Source organism: Gopherus evgoodei, chromosome 14 (assembly GCF_007399415.2).
Source record: "Gopherus evgoodei ecotype Sinaloan lineage chromosome 14, rGopEvg1_v1.p, whole genome shotgun sequence".
Lineage (NCBI taxonomy): Eukaryota > Metazoa > Chordata > Testudines > Testudinidae > Gopherus > Gopherus evgoodei.
In genome coordinates this window covers 21,359,108-21,386,338 of record NC_044335.1, presented here as the reverse complement: position 1 = coordinate 21,386,338, position 27,231 = coordinate 21,359,108, and the positions used below count along the sequence as shown (strand labels likewise).

Genomic DNA, 27,231 nt, shown 5'->3' with positions numbered 1-27,231 from the left:
TGTCCACAATGTGTGATTATAAACATTCGCTTTCAGGCATGTAGGCTGGACCCCATTTTCATGTCTGTGTCACCTCATGAACTGTGAGCAGAGGGCCATGAAGAAAAGCAGAGAAAAGATTCTCCAACCCAAGTTTGACCTAGGCAAAGGTCTAATATAACGAGAGACATCCACAAAGACCTCATTTTCACTCATGTATGTGCAAAATTATACCTGTGCCTGGGGTTGGCAAGTGCAGATACGGCCATTTGGTCTTTTAATAGTCTAGCACAGCTGTTAGAATTAGCCTCTGCAAAACCAGTTGGCAAACATTGGGTCCTTAATGTGCATTGGACAGAAAATGTAGCTCATGACCAAGAAATGGGCACATCTCAAGAGACAAGGAGGAATCTTGACCTGCTGTTGGACAGGTTTATTCAGAACAACTTTTATTTCTGCTGCGATGATGGAAAAGCAAAACCCACCCGGAATTATTTACATGTCATCTGAAGGCATAACTGTTACATGTGCAGTACTAGGAGCGTCATGATGCCAGAGTCGGAGCAGAATAACATTCTTCCTCTGCCTCTCAGACACTGGAGAGAGGGGTTTTGTGGCACTGGGGGAACATACTAAAATATTTTCCCTTCTAAAGGGCAGTGAGGAGTTATACAGACATCACCCTAAATGTGGGAAATAATGTTGCAGTGGAGTTAGGAGAAGAATTAATAATGCTCCCTCATGAAAGTTAAAATATATTGACCAGTATAATCTGAAATTCCCCTCTGATGTCCAGGAGTCTCATTTACACCAAACCAACCCCAGGCTGGACTTGCTGGTGAGTTCAACCCTGCTGCAAGAGTTCTGGACAGGACAAAATAGCCAGGTCTGAGGCCAATGATATTTCCAATACATTGTGTATGTTTTCTAAACAAGAAATAAATCGTTCATTAGTGTGCAATCATGTAATGCTTGATCTGATCTCCATTGGATGTAAATCTATAAGGGGGAGGAGTCAAATCAATGTATAGACTAAATCTACATGGATACCAAAAGGTAGTTTTTAGTAGCCTGCATGTTTATTGAGCAAACAAACTTTCAGACAGAGCAGTAACTCAGCAGATTTCTTTCAGTAGCACTTGATTCAAAAATTTTCTGTTGAGATTGTCAATAATCAAATCTCTGCCCTGGGCTAGGTGTGCGCAGGATTGAGTAGCCGTATACAGGGTACTGACCAGTAGCAGATAACAGTGAGAGATCTGTTTGGTCAAGTACACCTGAAGGGAAGTAGGGAGGAATTAAAGGACTGATTCAAATTAACCTGGGCATAGTAACTTTTAAAACAATCTTATTCCTTTATGAAATGTCTCTAGGTTCCGAGAAGGATATGCATGAATTACAGCTGTTCATGTCCAGGGTCTTATCTTTGCTGCTGTGGGTTGTTTACTCTGCAGCCGGGTCCATGATCTCTGAATGACTCCTTTGGGGAAGTAAGGAAAAGAAAATTATGAGGCAGCTGTTTGTGAGTAAAGACATAGCAAGTGGGTGTTACATCAACCACAGGCTTGCCAGAGCTGTCATCACTTGGCTGCAACAGTCAGATGTAAGTAAGTCAGGCAAAGAAATCGAGGGGAAGCCAGTTGGGTAAGGAGGATGCCCAAGTTTGCTGTAGGTCTCCGTTCATGGAAGCATTTATTTTTGAAACAGTTCTTTTAAACAGTACCAGTCTTTATGGCCACCATTTTCAAACTAAAGTTAGGCTCTAAATCCATGTTTAAGTACATAAGAACTCACCACTCATTGACTTCAGTGGGCACTGTCTGTGCTGAGATGGAAGCTTAATCATCTATCTGCACAGTAACACTTGGCTTAAGCCTTTCTTTTCCCACTACAGAGCACTGCAAAAGCAGGATGTTGCACAAAGCTCAGCAGCTAGGGATTGATACTCACCAGAGCACGGTGGGGAGAAGGGAGAGAGATTTACAGTTTCATGAGGTTGGCCAGGGTGTTGGTAAAGTCCTCGACATGGTCAGTGTTGGCATCCTGAGGCCTGAATAAGAGGAGAGAGCTGGGTAGGGTGTGACATAATTCTGTGTGGAAAACAACTCACTATTGGGATTGCTCTCAGAAAATAGAGTTGGGGGAAGAGACAAGTTGATGTGGTACAGGACTAGTATCAGCCATGCTGTGGAGGGGAGGCTCCATCCAAGTTTCCCCCAATGCAGCTGTGCCATGCTTACTGTTGGAAAGAAAGATGCAGGCTTTGATGCACAGTGGAAGCTTTATTCTGACCAGGAATGTACTGGAGGAATATTACCTACCGCCATCTTTTCACCCATGTAGGTCAGATAGGAATAAGGACCTATTCCCGCTCCCATTGAAGTGTACAGCAAAACTCCTACTGACTGAAAGGGGGTTAAGATTTTAGGGCCCTACATTTCAAGGTAAAGCTTTCTACCTACCTTTGATTCTGCAATATGGCTCCCAAGAAATTCTTTAATACCATCTGCTGGCGGTAGCGGCTGTCCATCAAGATGCTCTCAGACTGGCGCCTGGTCAAAAATTCATGCTCCCCTTCCTCTGGACTGCGTTCGCTGTGTCGGTTATGCAAAGAACAAGAATGGGCTGCTAGAATGGTTCTCTGCAAATGGGCTTTACAAACAGTTTCTCCATCACTTGATGGAAGGATGGGGAATCTGCTGTGCTTGCAGGGGTGGCTTAGCTATTGCCTCATGAATCAGGTTGTTGCAGGATCTTACTTCTGATTTGCAAATCATTTGCCCATCCATCGCTACGATGAAATAACTGAACTCATTGCACACATTCTGTAGAGTAGGAATGGGGTTGATCAAGTGGGAGACTAATGATGGGCTGCAGTTGACAATTATCTCCTGTCTTGTTTAGCAACACTAATATATGTGGTCAAAGCTGAAGGAGCTGCAATGTGGATTTTGATTCCCCCCGCTTTGGGGCAGGGTGAAGCCAAGTTTCTTTCTTTCCGTGAATGATAGCAGTTAATGTTTCCCACAAAGGTTCTAACCGGTCCGAAAGTGGTGGAGATTAAGAATAACCCTGAAGCTAATAGGTTGGGAAGGAACGGATTAAATTCAGTGCCCAAAGAAAACTGATTGTCGGGATTGTTAAGAAATATGGAGATGTAGGGTTCTCTTAGACCACAGAGGAGGAGGCTTTTTCTTGTACTGGTGAAACAGTCTGAAATTCATGTGACTAGGAGAGATGATGATTCCGTCAGGCTGGATGCAAAGTTTTCTACTTTAGCTATGTGCATGGAAGAAATTGTCTGGTGTGACACGCAAAGCCCCAACCCAGTAACAACAGGAAAAGTCGTCTTACCCCAGCCGTTTGCCTATAATGGTTTGTAAGATCTTCCGGGCAGAGATCTGCCCCAGGACTTTCCGGTAGTGGTCAGTGAATATGGCATCAGCATGACGCTGCATCCTAAAGATAAGAGACGGACGCTGGATGAATAAAACACCCTGGATAATGCACTCTTTTGGTAAGAAATCACTTTAAAAATGCCAAAAAACATTCTCATCTGATAGTGCTGAGAGAGGAGCTGATTAAGGGGCAAACAACCATCCCAGAATCTTAGTGTCTGACAGTTTTTATTCTCCACCAGAAAAGTAATTGTTTTTTAAAGTCCTGACATGGAAACAGCAGGAAAAATCTACCAACCAATCAGGAACTGCTGGGGAAAAGTGGCTTCACATTTAAAAAAATGTTGTAAAGGGCCCAAAAGTTCATGAGGGGGCGTGGGTAGGGAGATGGCTGGGCAGGGAAGCGGGGGCTGTGGCTAGGATGTTCCTATGCCCTGGCTGTTCCCCAGCAGCACCATGGGACCGTTAGGAGTGAATGCAGCTGGGACATGAGTTTCAGAGAAGCCCTCAGAGGTGCTCTAATGTTCACTGGGATCTGGGTCCCAGAAGTCCCAGGAGAGGGGAAGTGTAAGCCCCCCCTCAGTCCCCACATTCTGGCTCTGCACAAGGACAGGGATGAATCTACTAACCCAACCCCGTTGCTCTTGCCTGTCTCAGTTCCCTCATCTGCTTCAACAGGACTGACTATCCTTCCCTGCCTGATGGGGGTGCTGTGAGGATGCATTCGTGAATGTTTTTGAGGTGAACAGATGCTGCCACAATTCCCGGAGATGCCTAGAGCTCTGCAGAATTGCTGCTTGCATGAAATAGGGCAGGAAAGGAGTATTGATCTTGTGCCTCATTTTGCTATCTGTCAATAACTGTCTCTTTGGAAAGGTTGAAAGAACTAACCCCTTCCCCAGGTGACTGACGCAGGTATAGGGAGACAGCCTTACACCAGTGGAGAGAATACACAGCCTGCTGACTACATGTTGTCTGGCTATGAGCACAGACTTCATCTGCTAGAACAGGGTTTTGTCCAGTCAGCACCACGCAAGGGAGTCCTTTTAAGGAAGATACTGGCACTTTCAGATGTGTCAATGGCATCATGACACTCCACTCCCTGAATTAGCACTGGACCCATGGGGCAGTGTGCTGGGAGGGGGCTCTGTGTCGCTGGTGATATCTTGTCAGCGGGAACGCGCTACTGTGCTGCTGCTCACATCAGTAAAGATGCTATAGGACTTCTGGCAAGAGTTGGGGGCATAATTCCAAGCATCTTGATCAAATTCCTGTGTGAGTAATTACACACTACCTACCTGCCCTTCCCTCTATGGCTTCAATTGGACTTAAAATTCTTCTGTTCCTGACCTAGGTAGCCACAGAGCGTGGCTGTTTTCAATTTGATTCCTGTGTGTTAAACCACTAGAGAAATCAGTGAAGGTAGCTGGAAAATGGTTTGACTTTTTGGCAAAATATCAAAACCCGAAAAACCTTGCCAAAACCGCCCCCTCCCTGGGGGGGGGGAAATATATATATCCCTGCACATTTCTATGGAAATGGTGCTGCGGTGCCTCGCGAGAGTTGTCGTTTAGGTGTATTATGCTCCCTTTCTTTTCTGTGGGCAGATCTTGGTGGCTTTAAGCTAAATCTCCCATAATGCACCACAATCTCATTTCTTGCTGAGTCACCACAGTGCATCATGGAAGATGTATGTAGTCCAGTAGAGAATGAGATCAAAAGGCAGCCCTACTACAACTCCCAGGAGGCACCTTCGCTGCCTTTCCAAATTTAAACTTTTTCATTTTCAGGTGAAAGCTTTTCAGTTTTCAAATGTTTGGGTTTAATATCTTCTATAGAAAGGAGACAGTTTTTGTTTAAAAAAAAAAAAAAAAAAACCTTTAATCGAAAACCCAATTTTCCATCGAAAAACAGTTTGGCTGGAAAAACTTCAACTAGCCCTAGAACTCAATCCTCACTTGTAATTTCTGCAAAATATCCCTAAGTGCTCTCAAATCCTCTTGCTGTTTCCATCATGGGCTGCAGTGTAGGAAGAACTTAACTGAGACTCCCTTTGTGTGTTGGGGTTGGAAAGTGAGGCATCTACCTTTTTTCAGCCGGGTTGGCTAGAAAACCCTCCTCTTCCTGCTGCTGCTCCTCCACAGAGAGATTGTTGCTCTGCACTGGACTGCCATCCTGTAGCTGAAAGCTCACCGTCTTGCTGGAGATGGGCAGTGGATTGTACCTGTAAGAATGAGCCAACAGCTCTGAGCACAACCAAGCTGCAATCCACACTATCTCCTCTACCACCATCATAGCCTTCTCCACTGGGCCAACTACCAGCAGTCCTTAAGTAGCACTTGCTGGGTTCACCTCTGTGTGGCTTGTCTTCTCTCTTATTCTTCTTTTCCCTGTCTCATGGAGACAGCACAGGTTGTCTTTGTACTGCTGTTCTCCAGATCTGGAAACTGCCTAGATGCTACTTATACCAATATGCTAGGCAACTTTTGAGATTAGAAACACAAATGTCCCAGGCACAAAGCAGCAGAGAGGTCCCCATCTCCAAAATGCCAACATACCCAGGCAAAACATAACCAATCGCTTTCTCATTGTACCAGTTCTTGAAAGCAAAGCCTAAAGTTTTGTAGCTCTACTGATTTGTGAATTTACAAAAATAAGATAATTTCAACAGGTGGCAAAGAGAAACTGAAATGAATTACAGGGAGGCCTTAGTACACAACCCTTCAATTCATATAATACCAAAGCTCCTACACCTCTCACTTCACTGCAAGTGGACAATAATACAGAAGAAGCAAAGACAGTTAACCTGTACTTACAACTTTTTAGTTAAAGGCAGGGCTGGCTATACCATCTACATTATTACGGTTGCTGAACACTTCCCATCATAAGACCCTGATTTCAATTGTTTATAATTTTGCCAGAATTCAACCATTTAGGCTGAAATTTTCCATGCCAGGCTGAATTGTTCTGAAAAATTTAACCAAAATAGCTCAGCTATTTCCAAGAAGGAGGGTAGGGCAAAATGTGTTGTTTTCCCCCTGTTAAAAAAAATTGTGAGACCTTTTCTTTAAAATGTCCTAGCACCCCTGTACTTTGGAGCAGGGACTCAAAATTTGGCAAGGGGGCAGCCTTTGTGTCAGGGATGTGTCTTTTGCCCTCCCCCAAAAATCCAATTCAAAGCTGGCCAAGTTATAAGCATTTGAAAAACGGGTTTGTAAATGATCAGAGATCTTTGATTTGAGCAGCTAAAATCTCCAAAGATTGTCCTCACTAAGCATGCTCCAGCCCCTCACTGCTCCTGTGTATGACCAGACTACCCATGTGCCATCCCTGCGGAGTGACTGAGGGTCTACGCTATAAAATTGTTGGTTTAACTACATCAGTTAGAGATGTGAAATATCCACACTCCTGAGTGGATAGTTAAGCTGATGTAAGTCCCTGTGTAGGCAGCGCTAGGTCAATGGAAGAGCTCTTCATCAGCCTAGCTACCACCTCTCGGGGAGATGGATTGCCTACAGCAATGGGAGAATCCCCCCCTCGGTGTTGGAAGTATCTACACTGAAGCACTGCAGCAGAGCAGCTGCAATCGTGCAACTGTGCCCTGTAGCATTTTAAATGTAGGCGAGCACTTAGCCTGTTTCAGCCCAGGGCTAGGGGGGGATCAGAAGGACTTTCTCTTTCTAGTAATGGCTGCTCCCAAGTGCTGTGGGCTGGAGTGCGGCAAGGCACTGGGGCTAAGAGCAGGAAGTCCATTTCTCATGTGCTTTCAGTGATCCCCCTGCTGGCATCCAGCCAGCACAGAGGAAGAAGCTGTCCAGTTCAAATGCAGAAGGGACAAAAGCCAGACGGGGGGTGGAGGAAGGAGTAGATTGGGACAGGGAGTAGGGGGGACAAGTGGACTAGCTAGGCAAGGAGACTGAGACTGGATCGGGGAAGACTGGCACCGGCTTCTGACTGGGACTAGGAACCAGTATGGGGGCACAATAGGGGTAGGAGAGACGGCCCTGACAAGGAGTTGGGTGTGGGGGAGAACTTGGACTGGCTGGACAAAGGAACTGGGTGGGAGGAGTGGAAGAGGCTGCAAGCTGGGGGCAAGGGGAACAGGAATCGGGACATGGACAGCAAGCCCATAGGAGGAAGCTAACATGGAAAAAATAGTATGTGAGCACTTAATGAATATGCACAGTGGGGCCAAGAATCCGGCCACCCGAGTTCTGGCACTTCCTAACTTTTGAGTGCTTGACTTTGCAACCTTAATGATGTCGGGCGTGAGAGAGAGATGTTGCCTCATGACTTGGGAGACTGCTAATGAACTATAGGGACAGTCGACTCTAGGTCACCAGTTCAAATCCCGCATGGCGTGGTTGCAACAAAAAACAATTACTATCTAATGGCAGTTTGGCTCATATGTAGGAGCTGTGATTCTAGGCATTGTCTTCTGGCTCTATCTGTATTTGTATCCTGCACCCAGCCCTGTAGTATCTGAGCACCATGCAAGCAAGTGTCTAGTGCTACCGTTGGTTCCTCAGTGGAGCCTGAACTCTGCTATTGCCAGTAGAGGAGGGGTCTCTAGGTCGACCTGAGGTCTGTTGCTTGGCAGTGAGTGGGTAACCTTGTTGTGCTGTCGTTCATGTACCTGTTCTGTGAGAAAACAGAGGACTTGGGCTCCAGGGCTGCTGCCATCACCAGCCCTGAACTTACATATTTTACTTTAAAACTGTTTAGGCCGTTTGACCCTGGCTGTCCCTTGTTTCGACTGCATCCAGTTTTCTCCTCAGGGGCCTTATATTTACACTTCACATTGTCAGATACAATGCCAGAAAACCATTATGGTCCATTATACCACCTCCTGACTGCACGCCCATCAGCAAAGAGCAGGCATGGAGTGAATACTGGACTCAACATTGTGCCATGTGTTTTCAGTGAGCCAAGGACCCAGATGAATCAGAAAGCTGTGGGTCCCATAATAGCAATGTGAACAGCTGCTCATGGAGACGTTGCAGGCTCCGCTTTCTCATCCCAGCCAGAGGAATGAGGAGGAGGAAAAGCTTGTTCTCACTGAAGCGTAAAGTAATGTTTAAACACGACAACGTGGCACAACCTGCGGGGTCGGCACAGGAGACTTTCAGCCCCAGCATAGCAGGGGGTGCTGCAGGTAACTTGTACTGCCAGAGCCGAGTGTGGGAGGCACTCCAGATGGAAATAGCAGGAGGAGGTGTGGTCAGGACTGAGGTGAGCTGACAGGGCTACAGGCAAGGGGCAGAGATCAGGGCAGAAATAGCATGGGGTGCCGCGGGTCAGGAGGGAGGTGAACTGTCAGAGTTGCATGGGGGCCCTGGAGCCTTGGACTGAAATAGCAGAGGATGTTACTAGTCAGGATTAAGTACTGCCACAGCTTGTGGTGGTGGGGAGGCTGAAAACGCAGAGGACTTTGCCAGTCAGCATGGAATGTGCTGTCAGAGCTGGGAGGAGCTTGCAAAATGCTGCCTGCAGTGTTGTGAGCCTGGTATGAAAATCCACCAAATGCCCAGGCCAGAAAATAGGAGTGAAGTCAGAGCGATGGGGGGAAATCTTTGGGCAGGCAGGAAGTTTAAAGGGGCTTGGAGCCTACCTGAGAGCTGGATAGAGAGGAGAAGAGATGGAGCACATGACTAAATGGAGGAACAGGAGGAAGATGGCCCTGTGCAGCATGCTTCACCCTTCTTGAGTGACCTGAAATCAAGAGAAATCCAAATCAGTGCTGGTGACAGACAGTGACTCCTGACCTCACATGTAGCAGTTGGGGGCTCTGAGCACACCACTGCCAATGAGTTGGAAGAAAGCTTCTGGAATGTGCATGGGAGCTCTCAGCTACAACTTCATTTTCTCAGTCAGACTCAAGTCGCTGCATCCCTGTGTCATCGGCATCAGTGAGACAGAAAACACCCTGTGCAGCCTATATTTCTAATACCCGATATGTACTTACCCTTGCAAGACAGCGGCCTCGGCATATCCGTGTCTCGGCATTGCACGATGTTTATCATATAAATACCCAATTAACAGCCACCATCTCAGCCAAGAAGCCCCTTCCAATGCCTGCGTCTGCCTGGAACAGTCCCAGCAAGTTGACTCCCTGCCTTTGGTGATTGATGGCCAGACTCTAGAGCCCATTTCCAGGGAATGCTGATGGTGATACAAACGTTGGCCTTGAATCTGTAACCCCCTGCCTGTGAGCTGGGATCAGAACATACTCCCCTCTCGCCAGGCCTTTCTGCTCTCACCCGCCACTACTGGAGCACGTTTTACCCAGAGGAGGCAGAGACTGGAAGCAGGGAGTGTGCGATTGTCCTAATTAGAGCTGCTTGAACTACTTTGTTAGGAGCTGAGCTCTTTTTTTCAGGCTAGTGAACCCAATCCTCATTTCCCTCTGAACGGATTTGCTCTTTGTAAATATTTGTGCAAACTATCAGGCAAATAACTTTCACCCTCTGAGGAGCTGTTTGGATTACAGGAGCACCCCCAGCTGATACTGGGGCTCCTTTGCATCAGGCCCTATACAAACACCAAGAGAGAGAGTCCCTGCCCGGAAGAGCTTACAGGTGAATAGACAAGACAGGTAAAGAGTGAGAGGGGATAAAGGAGGCCCTGGTAAGCAGAGTGGTTCACCTAAGGTCACAGGCAGAATTAGGAAGGTGTCCTGGGTTCTAGAGCATTAGCCTAGCTTCTGCCGACACACTACTTGTGTTGTGCAGTTGGTCAGCTTAGTTATATAGTATGTGGTTCTCCTCCCATAATGGATGGCTGCAACATGGGACATGGGACTGCAAGTAACAACATGTTTCTGGAGCGATAACAGTCCATGTGGACAAGGGGGATCCAGTGGATATAGTGCGTTTTAGGTTTTTAGAAAGCCTTTGACAAGGTCCCTCACCAAAGGCTCTTAAGCAAAGTAACCAGTCATAGGATAAGATGGGAGGTTCTCTCATGGATTGGTAATTGGTTAAAAGATAGGAAGCAAAGGATAGAAATAAATGGTCAGTTTTCAAAATGGAGAGAGGTAAATAGTGGTATCCCCCAGGGATCTGTACTGGACTAGTCCTATTCAATATATTCATAAACAATCTGGAAAAAGGGTAAACAGTGAGGTGGCAAAATTTGCAGATGATACAAAACTACGCAAGATAGTTAAGTTCCAGGCAGACTGCAAAGAGCTACAAAAGGATCTCTCAAAACAGGGTAACAAAATGGCAGATGAAATTCAATGTTGATAAATACAAAGTAATGCACATTGGAAAACATAATCCCAATTATACATATAAAATGATGGGGTCTAAATTAGCTGTTACCACTCAAGAAAGAGATCCTGGAGTCATTGTGGATAGTTCTCTGAAAACATCCAGTCAATGTGCAGGAGCAATAAAAACACAAACAATGTTGGGAAATCATTAAAAAAGGGGTAGATAATAAGACAGAAAATATCACATTGCCCCTATGTAAATCCATGGTATGCCCACATTTTGAATACTGCGTGCAGATGTGGTCGTCCCATCTCAAAAAAGATATATTGGAATTGGAAAAGGTTCAGAAAAGAGCAACAAAAATGATTAGGGGTATGGAACAGCTGCTGTATGAGGAGAGATTAATAAGACTGGGACTTTTCAGCTTGGAAAAGAGATGACCAAGGAGGGATATGATAGAGCTCTATAAAATCATGACTGGTGTGGAGAAAGTAAATAAGGAAGTGTTATTTACTCCTTCTCATACCACAAGAACTAGGAGCCACCAAATAAAATTAATAGGCAGCAGGTTTAAAACACAACACACACAACACGCAGTCAACCTGTGCAACTCTTTGCCAGAGAATGTTGTGAAGGCCAAGACTGAATTCTGTCCTTTCATTTGTGGAACTTAGAGCTGGAAGAAAATTTCCATTAAATCTTTTTTTCTGATGGAAAGTACCTTTGTGATCAAAATAAAAATGTTTCAAAATGTTATCATTTGGATGGAAATTTATCAACAACCATATTCCAAACTGGAAAAATACTTATTTTTTGGGGAAAAAAAAACAGGCGTCAATCACAGGTTGGGTAGAGCTGGGTTGTGGCATTGGTGGGACTGGTGGGAATTCTTTGGGGGAAGTTGATTAGTTTAGTTACAATGTTGGGTTATTTTATTTGATCTGACGTAATTGACAGGTCTGTTTATTCACTTGTGCGTGTGTTCAATCTGTTGCCCGGGGCTCTGGAATACCAGACGGTAGCTATTTTATTGTAGTTTAGTAAAAAATCCAAATATATATTTATTTCTAGAGCTGTGAACTTAGACAACTGCTGGCAAAGTGCATAAGAAGCCACAGGTCCTGACTTCACAAAGCTTTCAGGCTCACTGGAATAGATCTCATATGAAGGGTATTTGTCAAAGACACAGGAGAGCCTGGAGTGATTGTCAGCAAGAAAATATAGGTAAGGAGCTGTTGTCAGTGAAAAGGGATCTGAAGAAGAACAAGAAGGGTGCATAGCACATAGGGAGGGGGAAGTTGTTCCAAGCAGAGGAATGAAAGAAGGTGCAGAGCTGTATGTAGAAAGAGACAAAGTGACCAGTGAGGAGCAGGGATGGGGCTATTCCCTTCTCTGCACTGGTGTCTGCTGGAGGAGAGGATGCTGTGACTTTCCATGGGTGGAGTACCGCAGCAGAGTTCCTCCTGCCCTCCAGGATATATTGTGCTCGCTCTGGCACAACTCCCTGCAGAGCGCCTACCAGGCTGTACTCCTCTGTGCTGCCCACAACAGGCTGCAGCACCTCTATGCCACTGTCAAGTCCTAAATGGCTTGTTTATCACCTGATACAAATTCGAGGCTCAAACCCAGATCTGTGGCCCTGTGCCATAGACACAAAGGCATCCTTCTTCTCTTCCAGTGCCTGAAAGAATCAAACAGGCAGCAGGAGACTGACAATGAAGTAGAAGGAATCTAACTGCACATGCAAATATGGAAATGATCAGGGATAGGAGATTAAATGGAAATGCAAAATAATTGAAAGGACTGTGTGGATGAAGGAGAGTGAACCTCGAAGATTCAGTGGAGAGTTGTGTGAACATAATCCAGTCCAGCCAGGTCTGTAACCAGCACAGGCAGGTTTGTCTACCCCTAAGGACAGGGCATTGTTGCTGCTGTGGATCATTGATGGAGTGTCATCAGTGCACATGGCACTGCACAGATCTGATCCCTGAGCCATGGTGCTCAAAATTGAAATCTGACAACACAGTGATGACACACAGGAGCATTGGGTGCATTTGTGCTTTTGATAGACACAAAGGGGTTCTGTGTTTGGTGGGTCATCATTGAAGAGCCTCATGGACAAATTGTGTTTTAAGGAGCAATTTGAATGAGGAGAGGAAAGTTGGGGCAAAATGAGTAGAAAGGCGTTCCGGGCATAGGGTCTGATCTCACTGCTACTGGTGTTATTTATTTATTATTGTAGTGTCTAGGAGTCCCAGTTATGAACCAGACCACATGGTGGCAGGTGCTGTATAAACACACAAAGACAGTCCTTGCCCCAAAGTTAAGCCCCCTCTGACTTCAGTGAGTGCAGAATCAGCCTCCAGGGAGCAGGATGGTACTAATTACTGTAAACAGTTCCTCAGCCTGCTTTCTGGTTTCCCAGTTTACAGCTGCTTATGCTTCAAACCTGCAGGCTGGGTCAGCCTTGAGCACTATTTCCATCTCTTGTTCTTTTGGAAGTGAAGCAGCTTGACCTAACTTTAGAACAGAGCTGATTGTTGGTAAAAGAGGGAACTGAATCCACCTCCCAAAGAATTCTTGCTTCTTAGAAACCATCATGTCAACCCCATGAAGACCCTCAGAATGCCAGGGAACCGAACCAGTGACACTTCTGTGTGACCGAAGGCTTCTGGTTTTAGGTTTACACTACTGTTTTCTGGAGGAAGCATGCCCCACCTCCTGGTACCCCAACGTGAATCCCAAATCATATCCATCAACTTCTGATAAAGAAAATGAGTGATCTAGACACTCCAAAAGGAGCGTTGGCACTGACCCAGACTTGGGTGCCAATCAATGTTCTTTATATTATGAACAGCCAAACCACTGTGAGAGCATAGCAATGAAATGGCGGTGGGCTTGCACAAGTGCAACTGGGGGAGAATACAGCCCTTTGCTTTTCCCTTCCTTCCCGTTTGTATTCCTAGGGTAAGACACCTCGCCACACACTCCTATCCCCACTTTCATTCTATATCCATCTCCTCTTCTTTCAGTGCCAGGTGTTTCTCCAGACTGTTTTCATCCATTTTGAAATCTTTATTCTGCACCCCCTTTGACCCCATTAGTTTCTAACAGAAGTTTTTTTAATTTTCCTTTTCTCTCCTCATCTGTTTTACCTTCCTTATCTTCTCTTTCCCCTCTCCCATTCTCTCTCTTTCTCATATCCCTTCATTTCTGTCCCCTTGGTCCTGTCCCCTTTGGTCTTTCTCCCACTCCATACACAAGGGATACTGAACCTGGAGTCCTGCTCACCTTCATAATTGTGGCCGTTATTTCAGAGAGTGAACAGAAGAATGTTCAAGTTTCGCTTTCTGAACATGGCCAAGTTGACAGTCCTGGAAAATCTTGTCCCCGTCTGAATTATGACAGGGTTAATTTCACTTCTTTGCTTTCCATTTTGGGGGGGCGGGGTGAAGAGGAGGGAGATTAATATAAATTCCCTTTAAGATGAAAAGCATTTAATGTGGTTGTAAAAGATAAAACAAAAGAACAACAGTTTCCCAACACCCCCTCATGCAGTTTTAATGTTGCAGTGTTTGTGAAAATACTGCTGGATAGATTAGATCGATCACTCCTTCTGTTCCTTGCTGTGTCTGGGATACATGTCTAATCAGTCCTGAAAATACTGCTGTGAGGATGCAATGAAACCTTAATTACTCCTGCACTCTAAGGTTGATTTTTATACTGTACAATATTGCAATTAAAAGTACAAAGATATTTCCAATTGCTTCCTCTGCTATCCTGTAATTGGATGTGCATTGCCCGTTAAGTCTTTCAAATTTCTACTCATCCCTTTGTTTGGCTCAACTAAATAGTTATTAATGGATGAATAAAATATTAGTTTTGTGGTGGCTTTCAGCATCAGTGTTGTAAGGGCAGGGTGCAGATTCTGTGCCTGAGCTCGTAAATGTCCAGACTTTTTTGCAAGGCTGTTCTATAACACTACTTTGTATATTTACATATATCAGACACTTCAGTTATTGTTTCAGTCTATAACTTAATCCATAAAGCCCTTTGAGAGTAGTACTGAGGCTGCTGATAAATGCCAAATCTTATTGTGTTTTAGTGTAACTGAATTGTCCCCAGTTTCCAAATAGCAGTTAAAACAAACACACAAAGGATCAAACTTACCGTTCCCTGAGGAAATGGGATCTTCCCAGCTCTCTGTGTGATTTCCTTTCCTTGTTAAAAATACTACTTTTCTCTCTTGCTCTCTTGCAAGCTTTTGTTGCTTCAGCAAACTAGACTGGGTTCCTCCTCCTTAATTCTTTACCTGGGCAGGGTCCCAGTGGACTGGGACCAAGACTCGTTCAGATTTCCCCAACTACCGTGGCAGTTCTGCTGCTGCTGCGAGAGGTGCCCCTTCTTTTATACCTGTGCTCCCTTAGAAGTTCTGTGGGCTTCTCAACGTCAGAGGATCAATTACCCTCCAGTCATTCAAAGGGCTGTGTTTAGCAGCCCCTCTTTTTGCAGATGAGGATGCAGGCAGGGAGGTGTGGGAGGCAAGGGGGGGCTATGCCTGCAGTTTGAGGATGATTTGCATGCTTTCCCTTAATCTTACAGATATAGAATAACAACAATAATTTGGCACAATGAATGACAAATTTGCTTTACAGGGTAAACTTCTCTTCCCTTTAAAATGTAATTTTTCCTTGTAACCCACAATGGGGGAAGTTAACCATTAATATTCTCTCCTGCTGCCTTTGTAGGAAGGTTTATCTCTTGGCCTTTTTCTTTTCCTCCTGATTATCAGGCTTTTCCTTCTTTCCCTTTGTTGTTGGCACCTGCTGTTGTTAGCAGGGCAGTTCATGCTTCAGTCCCTCGCAAACATCGCAGACTCACGTCAGGCAAGCAAAGCATCTTTCTGGAGAGCCTCACTCTGTGCATGTGCTCTGGAAAAATCAGAGGTCCTGCTCCATTTGCCATATTGTCCCTCCATTTTGGTTTCCAGGGACCTGTTCCATTCTTGCAGGAACCATTCGGGAAATGTGTTTTACAAAGTCTCATTTCAGAGGGAACTGGATGGCTCTGGGGGCTGGTAATAAGACTTTCCTTGCTTCATGACCAGTGTGAACCCAGACTGGAAAAGTTGTTACTACCAAAAGATTGGAAGGGATCTGAACCCTCCTGCTTCAGACCATAAGCCAACCTCCTGCTATTTTGGGTGTTAGGAGGAAACTTTCTGTTGGGCAGGTTATCTCAGAGCTGCCTTCTGCAGAATTTCTTGCACCTCTGGAGCAGCTGTATTCTGGCTACTGTCAGACAAGGATGCAGACCAAAATGTCCCACTTGGTCTTCTCTGGTATGGAAGGGGGGGATTTTCAAAAGCATTCAGTGTTGGCCTAACTCTGCTCAGTGGTCTCTTTCCTAGTGGCTCAGCAGCCTTCTCTCAAAACACACCATCCCCATAGACACTAATCCTCAGTCTTCTCTGGCAGCCAAGGTAGAGGGCAAGGATAAAATTCCTCTGTTGCTCTTAGAGGCAGTCCCTCTGTCAGGGTTGATGCACATTGGCAGGGTGGTGTGAGGGAAGTTTGCACTGCCAGGGGTGGTTCTAGCCATTCTGCCGCCCCAAGCATGGCAGGCAGACTGCCTTCAGCGGCTTGCCTGCGGGAGGTCCACCGAAGCCACGGGACCAGCGGACCCCTCCGCAGGCAAGCCGCCGAAGGCAGCCTGCCTGCCGCCCTCGCGGCGACCGGCAGAGCGCCCTCCATGGCTTGCCACCCCAAGCACACATTTGGCATGCTGGGGTCTGGAGCCGCCCCTGGCACTGCCACTGTCTGGACTGTACCTGCTCTGTAGATAAATATAGCGCTTCCATCCCGACTGCAGTCAAACCGACATCATGGGCCCAATCCAACTCCCAGTGAAATTAATTAAAGGCCCTCATGGCCTAAACAGGAGCTGGATCTGTCCCTAAAGAGGATCTATGTAATAGACTTGCACTTGGTCCTGCATGACTTTTTGATTTAAAAAACTAGAAAGATACAAAATTAACCTAGCACACATGAAATGGATTAAAAGATGGCTGGTAGGTCTCAAAATGTAATTGTAAATTGGGAATCATCATTCAACAGATGTTCCTAGTGGGGTCCTGCTGGGATCCCTTCTTGGCCCTAGGCTACTTAACATTTTATTAATACCCTAGAAGAAAACATAAAATTATCCCTGAACAAGTTTGCAGATGAGACACACAATGCAGGAGTGGTAAATAATCAAGAGGACGGGTCACTGATTCAGAGCGATCTGGGTTGCTTGGTAAGCTGGGAGCAGGCACACTGTGTTTTAATATGGCTTAGTGTAAAAGTCCACATCTAGGAACGAAGAATGCAGGCCATACTTATAGGATGAGGGACTCTATCCTGAGAAACAGGGACTCTGAAAAAGATTTGGGAGTTTGGTGGATAATCAGCTGAACATGAGCTCCCAGTGGGATGCTGTGGCCAAAAGGACTAATGTGAACTTGATGCATAAACATGGGACTCTCAAGTAGGAGTATGGTGTTTATCTTACCTCTGTATTTGGCACTGGTGTGACCGCTGCTGGAATACTGTGTCCAGTTCTGATGTCCACAGTTGAAGAAAGATGTTAATAAATTGGAGAGGGTTCAGAGAAGAGCCACGAGAATGATTAAAGGAGCTCATTCTCTTTAGCTTAACAAAGAGAAGGTTAAGTGGTGATTTGATTACAGACTGTAAGTAGCTATACGGGGAACAAATATTTAATAATGGGCTCTTCAGGGTAGCAGAGAAAGGTCTAACACAGGGATGGGTAAACTTTTTGGCTTGAGGGCCACACTGGGGTGGCAAAACTGTATGGAGGGCCAGATAGGGAAGGCTTTGCCTTCCCAAACAGCCTGGCCCTGCCCCCATCTGCCCCTCCAACTTCCTGCCCCCTGACAGCCCCCCTCAGAACCCCTGACCCATCTAACACCCCCCTCGCTCCTTGTCCCCTAACCGCCCCCTCCCAGGACCCCTGCCCCTAACTGCCCCCTTGAACCTCACCTCCATCCAACCTCCATGCTCCCACTCCTCTAGCTGCCCTCCTGACCCTTATCCACACCTCCACCCCTGACAGGGTCCCCTGACCCCTCTTCACACCCCAGGATTCCCACGGTTATCCAACACTTCCCCTTCCCCCCTCCATTCCCCATCCCCTTTCATTTTATTTCTTAAAATGTGATTCAGGTGCACAGCAACTGTGGGAAGAGCCACAGGAAGACTTAGTCTCCTTATTCCACATCTGAGTTAAAGAAACCTCCACACAAAACTGTTCAGGAGGAAAAGGTTTGCTGTGCAAATCAGACATTTGCATATAGATATTTTTGTTATTTTAACACCAAATAAGGAAAATGTTCTGAATACCACAGCAGAGCTTTAAAAATCAATGTGCTAGGCCACGCAGCTGCATGCTTTCAGCCCTGCGATGGGATCGTTCAGCTCTACATTCATTGCTAATGTTTCCAAAACATAACGTCCTGCTCTTTCATGGGTGAGGCTGGTAGCACTAATTTTTCAGCACAAATTGTTTTTCCCCTGCTGTAAATCAGTGCTACGCTTCCCTGTCTCACACATGAATCATTCTATTTTGTTAAGCCCTGTACCACTCTGGAGCAGTTATCAACTGTCTCAGGGTATTTAGTTGTGTTTCTCGACCATTATATTTTATAAGGGAGTTTCATATCAGCCTTGCCTATTGCCTGAGACCAAGCTGCTGCAGATAACTGACTCGTGCACTGCCCCTCTGAACAAAGAGAATCCATGCTTATGAAGGGTATTATCTGTTTAACTGCCATACTATTTGTTATCCACCAAGCACTTTGCATTGGGGGCTTAGCTTCTGTTTTTATTTCAGATCCCAACTGCTTTCCAAGGAAGGTTTTAAAAATCCCACTGTTCTGGATGTTTCCTTGCTGTCATAGGTCCATGGTCCTATTCTGCACAGCTGTACCCAGCTGGGAGCCCAAGTTAAGCAATAAACAACCCCCTCAAGGGTTTCAGATTCATGTACAGGTTCCAAGCAAAGTAACACAAACATACAGGGTCTCTGGCCATGTTCCCTTCATGCAGTTTAGGCATCTTTAAACAAACAATATAAATGCTGTAGCTCTTATATTATCTGCACTTCCTGTCCCAGCTTGTACTCAGAGTCCTTCCATGTCCCTAGAACTGAAAGGAGTCAGCCTTTCTTGAATCCTTGGTCTTACCCTCTGGCCAGACACTGCAGGCTGCAGTAGGTGCCGGAACACAACTGGCTGTGATCTGTATTTTTGCCTGAAAGGGGTAAACAGTGAGGTGGCAAAGTTTGCAGATGATATTAAACTGCTCAAGATAGTTAAGACCAAAGCAGACGGTGAAGAACTTCAAAAAGATCTCACAAAACTAAATGATTGAACAACACAATGGCAAATGAAATTCAATGTGGATAAATGTAAAGTAATGTACACTGGAAAAAATAATCCCAACTATACATACAAAATGATTGGGCCAATTTAGCTACAATTAATCAGGAAAGAGATCTTAGCGTCATCGTGGATAGTTCTCTGAAGACATCCATGCAGTGTGCAGTAGCAGTCAAAAAAGCAAACAGGATGTTAGGAATCACTTTAAAAGGGATAGAGAATAAAACCAAGAATATCTTATTGCCCTTATATAAATCCATGGTACTCCCACATCTTGAATACTGAATACAAATGTGGTCTCCTCATCTCAGAAAAGATATACTGGCATTAGAAAAGTTTCAGAGAAGGGCAACTAAAATGATTAGGGGTTTGGAACAGGTTCCATATGAGGAAAGATTAAAGAGGCTAGGATTTTTCAGCTTGGAAACGAGGAGACTAAGGGGGGATATGATAGAGGTATATAAAATCATGAGTGGTATGGAGAAAGTTAATAAGGAAAAGTTATTTACTTGTTCCCATAATATAAGAACTAGGGGCCACCAAATTAAATTAATGGGCAGCAAATTTAAAACAAATAAAAGGAAGTTCTTCACACAGCGCATAGTCAACCTGTGGAACTCCTTGCCTGAGGAGGTTGTGAAGGCTAGGACTATAACAGGGTTTAAAAGAGAACTAGATAAATTCATAGAGGTTAAATCCATTAATGGCTATTAGCCAGGTATGGGTAAGGAATGGTGTCCCTAGCCTCTGTTTGTCAGAGGATGGCGATGGATGGCAGGAGAAAGATCACTTGATTATTGCCTGTTAGTTCGCACCCTCTGGGGCACCTGGCATTGGCCACTGTTGGTAGACAGGATCCTGGGCTAGATGGACCTTTGTTCTGACCCAGTATGGCCGTTCTTATGTTCTGACTTTGCTCTTGAGTTGGGGCTTCTCCCAACAGGGGCTTGGATCTCAAGTATCTGTGCATTTTGTCTTAATCCACCCCAGCCTATGAAGGGGTGTGATGTGGTTCAGAGCCTGTCTTGCATTCATCCCTGCTGCAGTCAGTGGATGCTCATCCCTGAGAGCATTTTATGACCACTATTTAGTGTTTACCTAATATAGTGGCAAAGGCAGATCTGGCACCATAGACCTATAGGAAGACCCCTGCTTAAGGGGTTTAGGAATCAATCCTGCAAGCACTGAAGTCAATAAGAGCTTTTCCACTTATTTCAGTGGGTGCAAATTTGGCCATTAAATGTAACAGAGGTATTAATGTATTTTTTCCTGATAAGTGGTTTTAGAGAGAGTTACATGTCCTACGATTGCATTTGTACCTAGAACTTTTCATTAGAGTTACAGCCAATCCCAGAGCATGATGTAATTGGCAGGGCAAGTTAGCTCCCATAATCCAGCAGTCAGTGCTAGGTAGGTGTTATGGGATATATTACTTCCTGTACACAATGGCCCAGTTTATCTGGTGTACATTGGATTAGGTATATTGAAGTTAATGATTCTACACCGGTTTACACTGGCAGAGGATCTGGCCCCCTTTCTGATTGAAATTCTGCTGAAGTTTGAAGTTGCATCTGCTTACACCCAGCCTGACTGTGGCCCAGAGTGTGAGGCAGACACCTGCTGCTATTACATTCTATTTCCAGTCCTTCACTGACAAAGGGCAGAGCCCGAAAATCCTGATACAATTCCCTAGATATTGATTTGATGTTGGAATTAACTCTATTGGGTATTCAGCTAAAAAGCCAGAAAAAACTTTCCTGGACCTTGTTGCTATCTCCCGCTGTCCTAGCCTTTTCTCCAGCCTCCCCAAAGCTTTTCTGAGCGTGGCTGTTGACTCATGTGTCCTCTGGTCCCATGACCCCCATGCAGCACCTCATGACTTTCCAAACCCCATGTGGTTTTCTTTTCATCAGTTAGTGAGGCAATTAGGTTTACCACAAATGACTTGTTAGCCTAAACAGCACCGATTAAACTGACTGGGAGACCTATTTTAGCGCATATTTCTCATCTGACGTGTGAGTACAAATGGTAGAGCTATTGCACATCATCAAGAATTTAATATTTCTAATGAATTGGTATTTATATAGTACCTTTAATCCAAGGGAGCCTAAAATTCTTCACAAGCCATTGGAATGTAGCAATGCAGCACTTCTTGGTGTGGGGAGGCCTGGGGGGAAGATGTGGGGGGACATGGCAGCAACCCAGCACACAAGAGCAAATGGAGTGAGAAGAAATATTGGCGAGGCCAGTTGGGAAACACTCCTTGCTCTTCCAGAAGAGCCACAGAATCTGTAATGTCTAAGCACAGCAAGCAGGATGTCTTCTTTTAATTAAAAAAAAATCCTTGGTAAATTGTACAGGACTCAGTTTCTCTACTTTGGAAGGATAAAGGGTCAGGATTTGATGCTGTGGATCCTTGGACTCTCCAGATTTGATGCTTAGAAAACCAATATATTTCCCTTGAGGAATTTGGGACTGGAGCACACTGAATACAAACATTTATCAAAATAATCTCCTTAGAAAAGGGTCCCCATGGAAGAAAAGCAGCCCAGATTTTGGCCATATACTTTGTATTTGGAAGCATGAATATGAAGCAATGTATCAGATTAAAAACAGATGGATTAAATTGGTGGCATGCAAAAAGTAAAAGGTGCTAGCAAAATGAAAGACTGTCTCATGCATTTAAAAGCCTGTTTGAAAAGCCTGCTTAATCTTCACATATTAACATATTACTTAGACTACAATAGAGCAAGTGGCACCAGCCTGCATGATGTGAATCTGTCAGGAGCCCTGACGTGGCAGTGTGAGTGAGATGCCATTTTTAGCACTTGTGTCTGTCTGGTTCTGTTTATTTTCTGGTAGAACCATGGAAATGTTTCACCAGCAGGTGGGGAAATGCCCCCAGCATTGGCCAGCAGATGTCACTATTCTACAGTCAGTTCTGTATTTCAGCCTCTCAAAATGACTCATTGCATGTATCCTCTCCTCCTCGGGGAAGGAGAGAAAATTCAGGTCCTAGAAATGTTTCCCAGATGATCAAGAATTGTACTTAACTCTTCACTCTTCTTGCAATTTTGAGAGAGAATTTTCCAAAAAGGTGACGGGTCACATTCCAACACTAGACTGGGAGCTAGGAGATGTGACCTCCTCTTGCTCTGTAACCTTGCCCATGTTTTCAAAACTGGCCTCTGATTTTGTGTTCCTCAGATTTTGGGAACCCAGATTGAAAGGCTTTGGATCCTGGTTTTCAGAGGCACTGACAATCTCATATACAAGCTGAAAGTCAATGGGAGCTATCTCTAAAAATCAGGCCCCAAAGGTCTCAGGCTAGGCAGGGCCGGCTCCAGGTTTCTGCTGCCTCAAGCAGCGAAAAAAAAAAAAAAGCCGTGGCAGCGTGATTGTGCTGCTCCACTCTTCGGTGGCAATTCAGCAGCGGGTTCTCCGCTCCAAGAGGGACTGAGGGACCTGCTGCCGAATTGCCACCGAAGACCCAGATGTGCCCCAATAGCGGCCGGAGGGCCGCCCCTTGGTATTGGCTGCCCCAAGCACCTGCTTCTTTAGCTGGTGTCTGGAGCCAGCCCAGAGGCTAGGGAACCAGAACTAGGGCCCCATCCCAAATCACAGGCTGTTTTTAAAGATGTTGGCATAACCATTTTGTGGCTCAGTTTCCCCATGTGTAAAAATGCAGAGCTAAATACCTACCTTTGGAAAGTGCTTTGAGAGCCTCAGATGAAAGATGCTATTTAAGTGTCTGAAAAGTATCTGAAAAGTAAGAGTCATCTTATGGACAGGAAATCCTCTCAAATCTCCCATGGTTTTGCTAAGGCATCATTCACACAGGATATTCAATCTGACAAATGCCCTTCTTTTTCTATGTTTTTAAAATACACTCAGTGGGTGGTTATGTATAATAGTGGTAGGTATTATGCAATGCAAGCTGCTCCCATTCCTGCTCAGTAGCACCACCTGCCTTTTCAATGTTTGGGTTTCTGTTGAAGTGTTTGGTGGTGGTCAGGCTGCTAGTTTACAGAGTGGATGGGGCCTTTCCAAAGCCTGCAGCTATTGTCTTGATATTTTACCATGACAAAATGCATGGGGGAGGAAAAGTGGACCAAAGTACAAAGCTTGGAAGCTCTTTGTAGGTGCCTCTGCTCACAGATCTCACTCTACAGGCATCTGAAATGCTGTTACCAGAGAGAGCTCTGATGGTATTAAGTTGATATAGGAACATGGAGATTCCGTGGAAATTTTTAGAGCAGGAGATCCAGGTTAAAGTTTTCAAAAGTACCTAAGTGAATTTAGGAGCCTAAATCCTATTTCCAAAAGTGACTTAGGCCCTGTCATAAACAGATAGTTAAGGGTTAATGTTTCTTTTACCTGTAAAGGGTTAACAAACAGGGAACCAAACACATAACCAGGGGACCAATCAGGAGACAAGATACTTTCAAATCTTGGTGGAGGGAAGCCTTTGTTTGTGTTTTTTGGGTTTTGTTTTGTTCTCTCTGGGCTCTGAGAGTGACCACAGGTACCTACAGGCTCTCTAACCTTCTATTCCAATTTTGTAAGTACAAAAGCAGAAAGGCGGTATAGTCTTTTTATTTGTTTTTCCTTTATTTGCAAATGTGTAGTTTGCTGGAAGTATTTTAAATTGTATTTTGCCAGGGGAGGCTTCTTTCTAGTTTCTATAAGCTGACAGACCCTGTAACTTTTTACCATCTAAATTGCAGAGATAAACTTTTACTTTTTTTCCTTCTTTTTTATTAAAAGCTTTGCTTTAAGATTTGTTTGATTTTTCCCCCTTGTTGAGGCTCAAGGAAATTGAGTCTGTATTTAACAGGGAAGGAAGAGGGAGGGGAAGGGTGGAATCCCTTTGTTTTAGATTCACGGAGTGTGAATCTGTCTCTCTCTCCAGGAGACCTAATTTCTCTGTGTTGTGATTCAAGGAGTTTGAATCACAGTGATCTTCCAGGGTAACCCAGGGAGGGGAAGGGTGGGAAAGGCAACGGTGAGGAAAGGGGTTTACTTTCCTTGTGTTAAGATCCAGAGGGTCTGGGTCTTGGGGGTCCCTAGGGAAGGTTTTGGGGAGACCAGAGTGTATCAGGCACTGGAATTCCTGATTGGTGGCAGCTTATCAGATCTAAGCTGGTAATTAAGCTTAGAGGAATTCATGCTGGTACCCCAAATTTTGGACTCTAAGGTTCAGATTGGGGAAAGATACCATGACAGGCCCAGATCCTCAATCAAAGGTATCTAGGCATCTAACTCCCAATTGAAATCAGCAGGGAGTCAGGTTCCTAACTTTGAGGAGCTGGCCCTTAGGTGTTGAGGAGCCCAAGTCCTACTGACTTTTAATGAGATTTAGGGTCCCATGGGCATAACTCACTTTTAAATATGGGATTTAGGCCTTGAATAAATAAGTTCCTGTGCCTGAGTTTCTCCATTGGTAAAATTGGGATAATCATCTAGGTGTGAGTTTTAGTTTTTAAAGGGCTTTCAAATCCTTGGATGAAAGGGATTATATAAATCCAGAGTGTGGATTATTGTTATAAATGCAAGACCTGCAGAGGTAAAGTGTTTGTTTTTCTGAGCCACATTGACTTCCATTTGATATTTCAAAACATCTAGTTGAATTCTTTTTTGGAAAAAAGACCTTTCGCCTGTAATACCTGTTTGTATCAGGCTGAACATAAGCACACAATAGTGTATTTTGCCCTCTTTAGCCAGCACATTCTGATTCTGAGGGCCAGATTCTCAGGATGGTATAAATCTGCAGAGTTCCATTGAATTCAATAGATTAACTAGCTTTACACCAGCTAGCAACCTGACGCTGAGTCTTTTCTTTGTCAGGAATGTCATCTGGCCGCCTTTGCTAGGCTGGCAGGATCTTCCCTGATGTCCATTTCCACAGAATTATTGGCGAAAGGATTTTTCAGTCCCTGAGACTATTTTTTTAATTCAGTGTTTTGGGCCAATAGTGGCAGATCTCACAGCCTTCCCCAAGCTCAACCCTAAAGGTAAGCAGCTATGGGTGATGTCAGTTCCCTGAATTGTTTCTAAGGTGGGTTTTTTTTCCTGAATGTTTTTCACATTAGACATCCATGTCCTCTATACCCTTTTTAACATGGATGTCTCTGGAAAACCAGAGAACTAGGACTATGACATCTCAGGTACCAAATAAGTGAAACCTGTTAAGTAAGGGAGGAAGTAATTTTTATTCGCCTGTTTTTACTAACACCTATTGAACTCAAACACTTGATAAGCAGTCAGAAAATCCATTTATTACAGACTCGGTTGTCTGACCCTTCATAGGGCTGAGAAAACTCCCCACACCCATTTAGGATAGTCAGTGAGTACTCAGGGAAAAAACAAAAACAAAAAACAAGGAAAACTAGATTCAATATTACTGATATTTCTAAGGTAAAAAGTAGGGAGGAAAAGAAAAACCTTTCAGACTTTTTAATACATGACAAAGAAGGGGGAAAGTATTTTTTTTTCTTTGCAGATCACCTTACCTTTCATGATTGGGCCCTGAATCGGGGTAGCTAAATGACAGATTCCTTGGACACAGCACAGACTGAAGTGCAATTCATTATTGTTGTGCCTAAGCACTTCAAGGAGACAAGTTCAGGAAAATTACAGGTAAAAAGAAGTCTGTGAAAACGGAAAAGCCAGATCATTGATCGTAGATGGGAGGGTGGCCTCTGTTAATTATTCATATCTATTTAGATAACAATTGCACCAATCTTGAGAGGAACATGTAGTTAGAGGGGGCAGCATTGTGCAAGACTACTTCCTTAGGCAGTTTGTTGAATAGACAACACAATCACAACCTATTTTGGACCTGGTATTTGGAAACATGCCCTTCTGGATGTTACTGTGTCACAGCTGGCCCCAGGGTCGAGTGTTCAGGCGAAGGCATGGTTTGAAAGAGAAGCCTTGAGATAGGGGTCCCATTTGAATGTGAAGAAGCAGAGGGATTTCAAAGTGACCTTACCTTGCTATTCATAATTATAAAAGGGTTTGATATAAGACAGAGCCAGACCAGAAAGGGTTTCCAAAACCACCTGCTTTCTGAAAATCAGGAAAGTAACATTAAACAGGTTGCCGATTATATACAGAACAAGACACATCTAGAATAAATTGCTTGAGGTCACTGAAGCAAACAGTAGAAATAAACTTAAATGACAGCTAAATATTTTGATGGTGAGATAAGGGATCGCAGAAGCAGAACAATCGGGTTGAGATGATAAACCTACAGGGGACAGGCTTATCTAGTCAAATGGCCACCAACTCCAGCAACCCCACCAGCTGCCGAATAGCCTGAGCAAACGTATGAGAAGAAAGAGAGGAGGGACCAGGAATTACAAGTAGGAAGAAAGAAAAATGGTAACCCCAAAATGAAGGGAATGAGTTAGGGGGGAATAATTAGGACCCCACTTAGATTTAGCATAATCTATTTATGGGGCAGAGTTAAACCCTTTGTCCTATTCAGGTTCTCTAGTGTCCTCATCGCTATAGTACAGGGGTGACCCTCCGAGCCGCAGACGCTAATCTTCAGAAGCTCAAGAGCCCAGTGCCTGCCACAGCTCAGGGCTTCAGCCATGTGGGGTGTGGCTGTTGGGGTTTGGGGCTTCAGCCCCACTTCTGCTGAAGCCCCGAGCCCCAGCAGTGCCTGCCGTGGGGCTGAAGCCTCAAGACCCCCCCCCCCCATCCTCACAGGGCAGAAGCTCTGAGCTCCCCCTGCCCCAGTCTTTGCGAACCGCACTTAAAGGAGCCGTACGCGGCTCGTGAGCCAGTTTGGCCACCTCTGCAAGAGTCGGAGTCCCCTGGACCTCCAGGGCCGGGCCAAGGGTGAGGGGAGCTCGTGCTCAATGGCTAATTTTAAAACTCCCCACTATTGGAACAGCGTTGGCACACCCCCCGGGGAGCTGGCTGCAGGATCGGGGCAGGGCCCCATCTGAGTCCGGACCCTGCACGTGACACCCGGGGCAGTTCGGGGCCAGCTCCACCCTGCAGGCAGGGGCCGGGCCGGGCAGCCCCCTGCCCTCCGGCTCCTGGGACCAGCCCGGCCGGACTCGTGACGGGCAGGGCCCGGGTCTGGGCGCTGAGTGCGCAGCCCCGCTCCCCTCAGGCGGCCCCGGCGCTCGAGCGGAGGCTGTAGCGGTACAACGGGGGGTAAATGTCAATACATTCGGGG

At 45.2% G+C, this 27,231-nt stretch overlaps 1 protein-coding gene across 2 annotated transcripts; it reads right to left on the bottom strand.

Moving 5' to 3' along the window:
* GHRH (growth hormone releasing hormone) lies at positions 1-14,873 on the bottom strand. Of its 2 annotated transcripts, XM_030533228.1 has the most exons (7): positions 14,765-14,873; positions 8,989-9,089; positions 5,464-5,601; positions 3,334-3,438; positions 2,442-2,573; positions 1,930-2,029; positions 1-1,459 (listed from the first exon to the last, which is right to left on the bottom strand). In XM_030533228.1, the coding sequence occupies exons 2-6, from the start codon at positions 9,066-9,068 to the stop codon at positions 1,960-1,962; spliced, it is 525 nt and encodes a 174-aa protein (XP_030389088.1). In that variant the 5' UTR covers positions 9,069-9,089; positions 14,765-14,873; the 3' UTR covers positions 1-1,459; positions 1,930-1,959. The 2 variants fall into 2 exon arrangements, with proteins under 2 accessions (XP_030389088.1, XP_030389089.1); XM_030533229.1 differs by lacking the exon at positions 1,930-2,029.
* Between the last annotated feature and the right edge of the window lie 12,358 nt (positions 14,874-27,231).

Bases quoted from the DNA above. Each gene is read 5' to 3' on its own strand.
- GHRH (XM_030533228.1), bottom strand. From the start codon at position 9,068: ATGCTGCACAGGGCCATCTTCCTCCTGTTCCTCCATTTAGTCATGTGC. The intron at 5,602-8,988 runs GTAGGCTCCAAG...TCATTCTTACAG, and splicing joins CCTCTCTATCCAGCTCTCAG to GTACAATCCACTGCCCATCT. The intron at 2,574-3,333 runs GTAAGACGACTT...TAACCGACACAG, and splicing joins ATTATAGGCAAACGGCTGGG to CGAACGCAGTCCAGAGGAAG.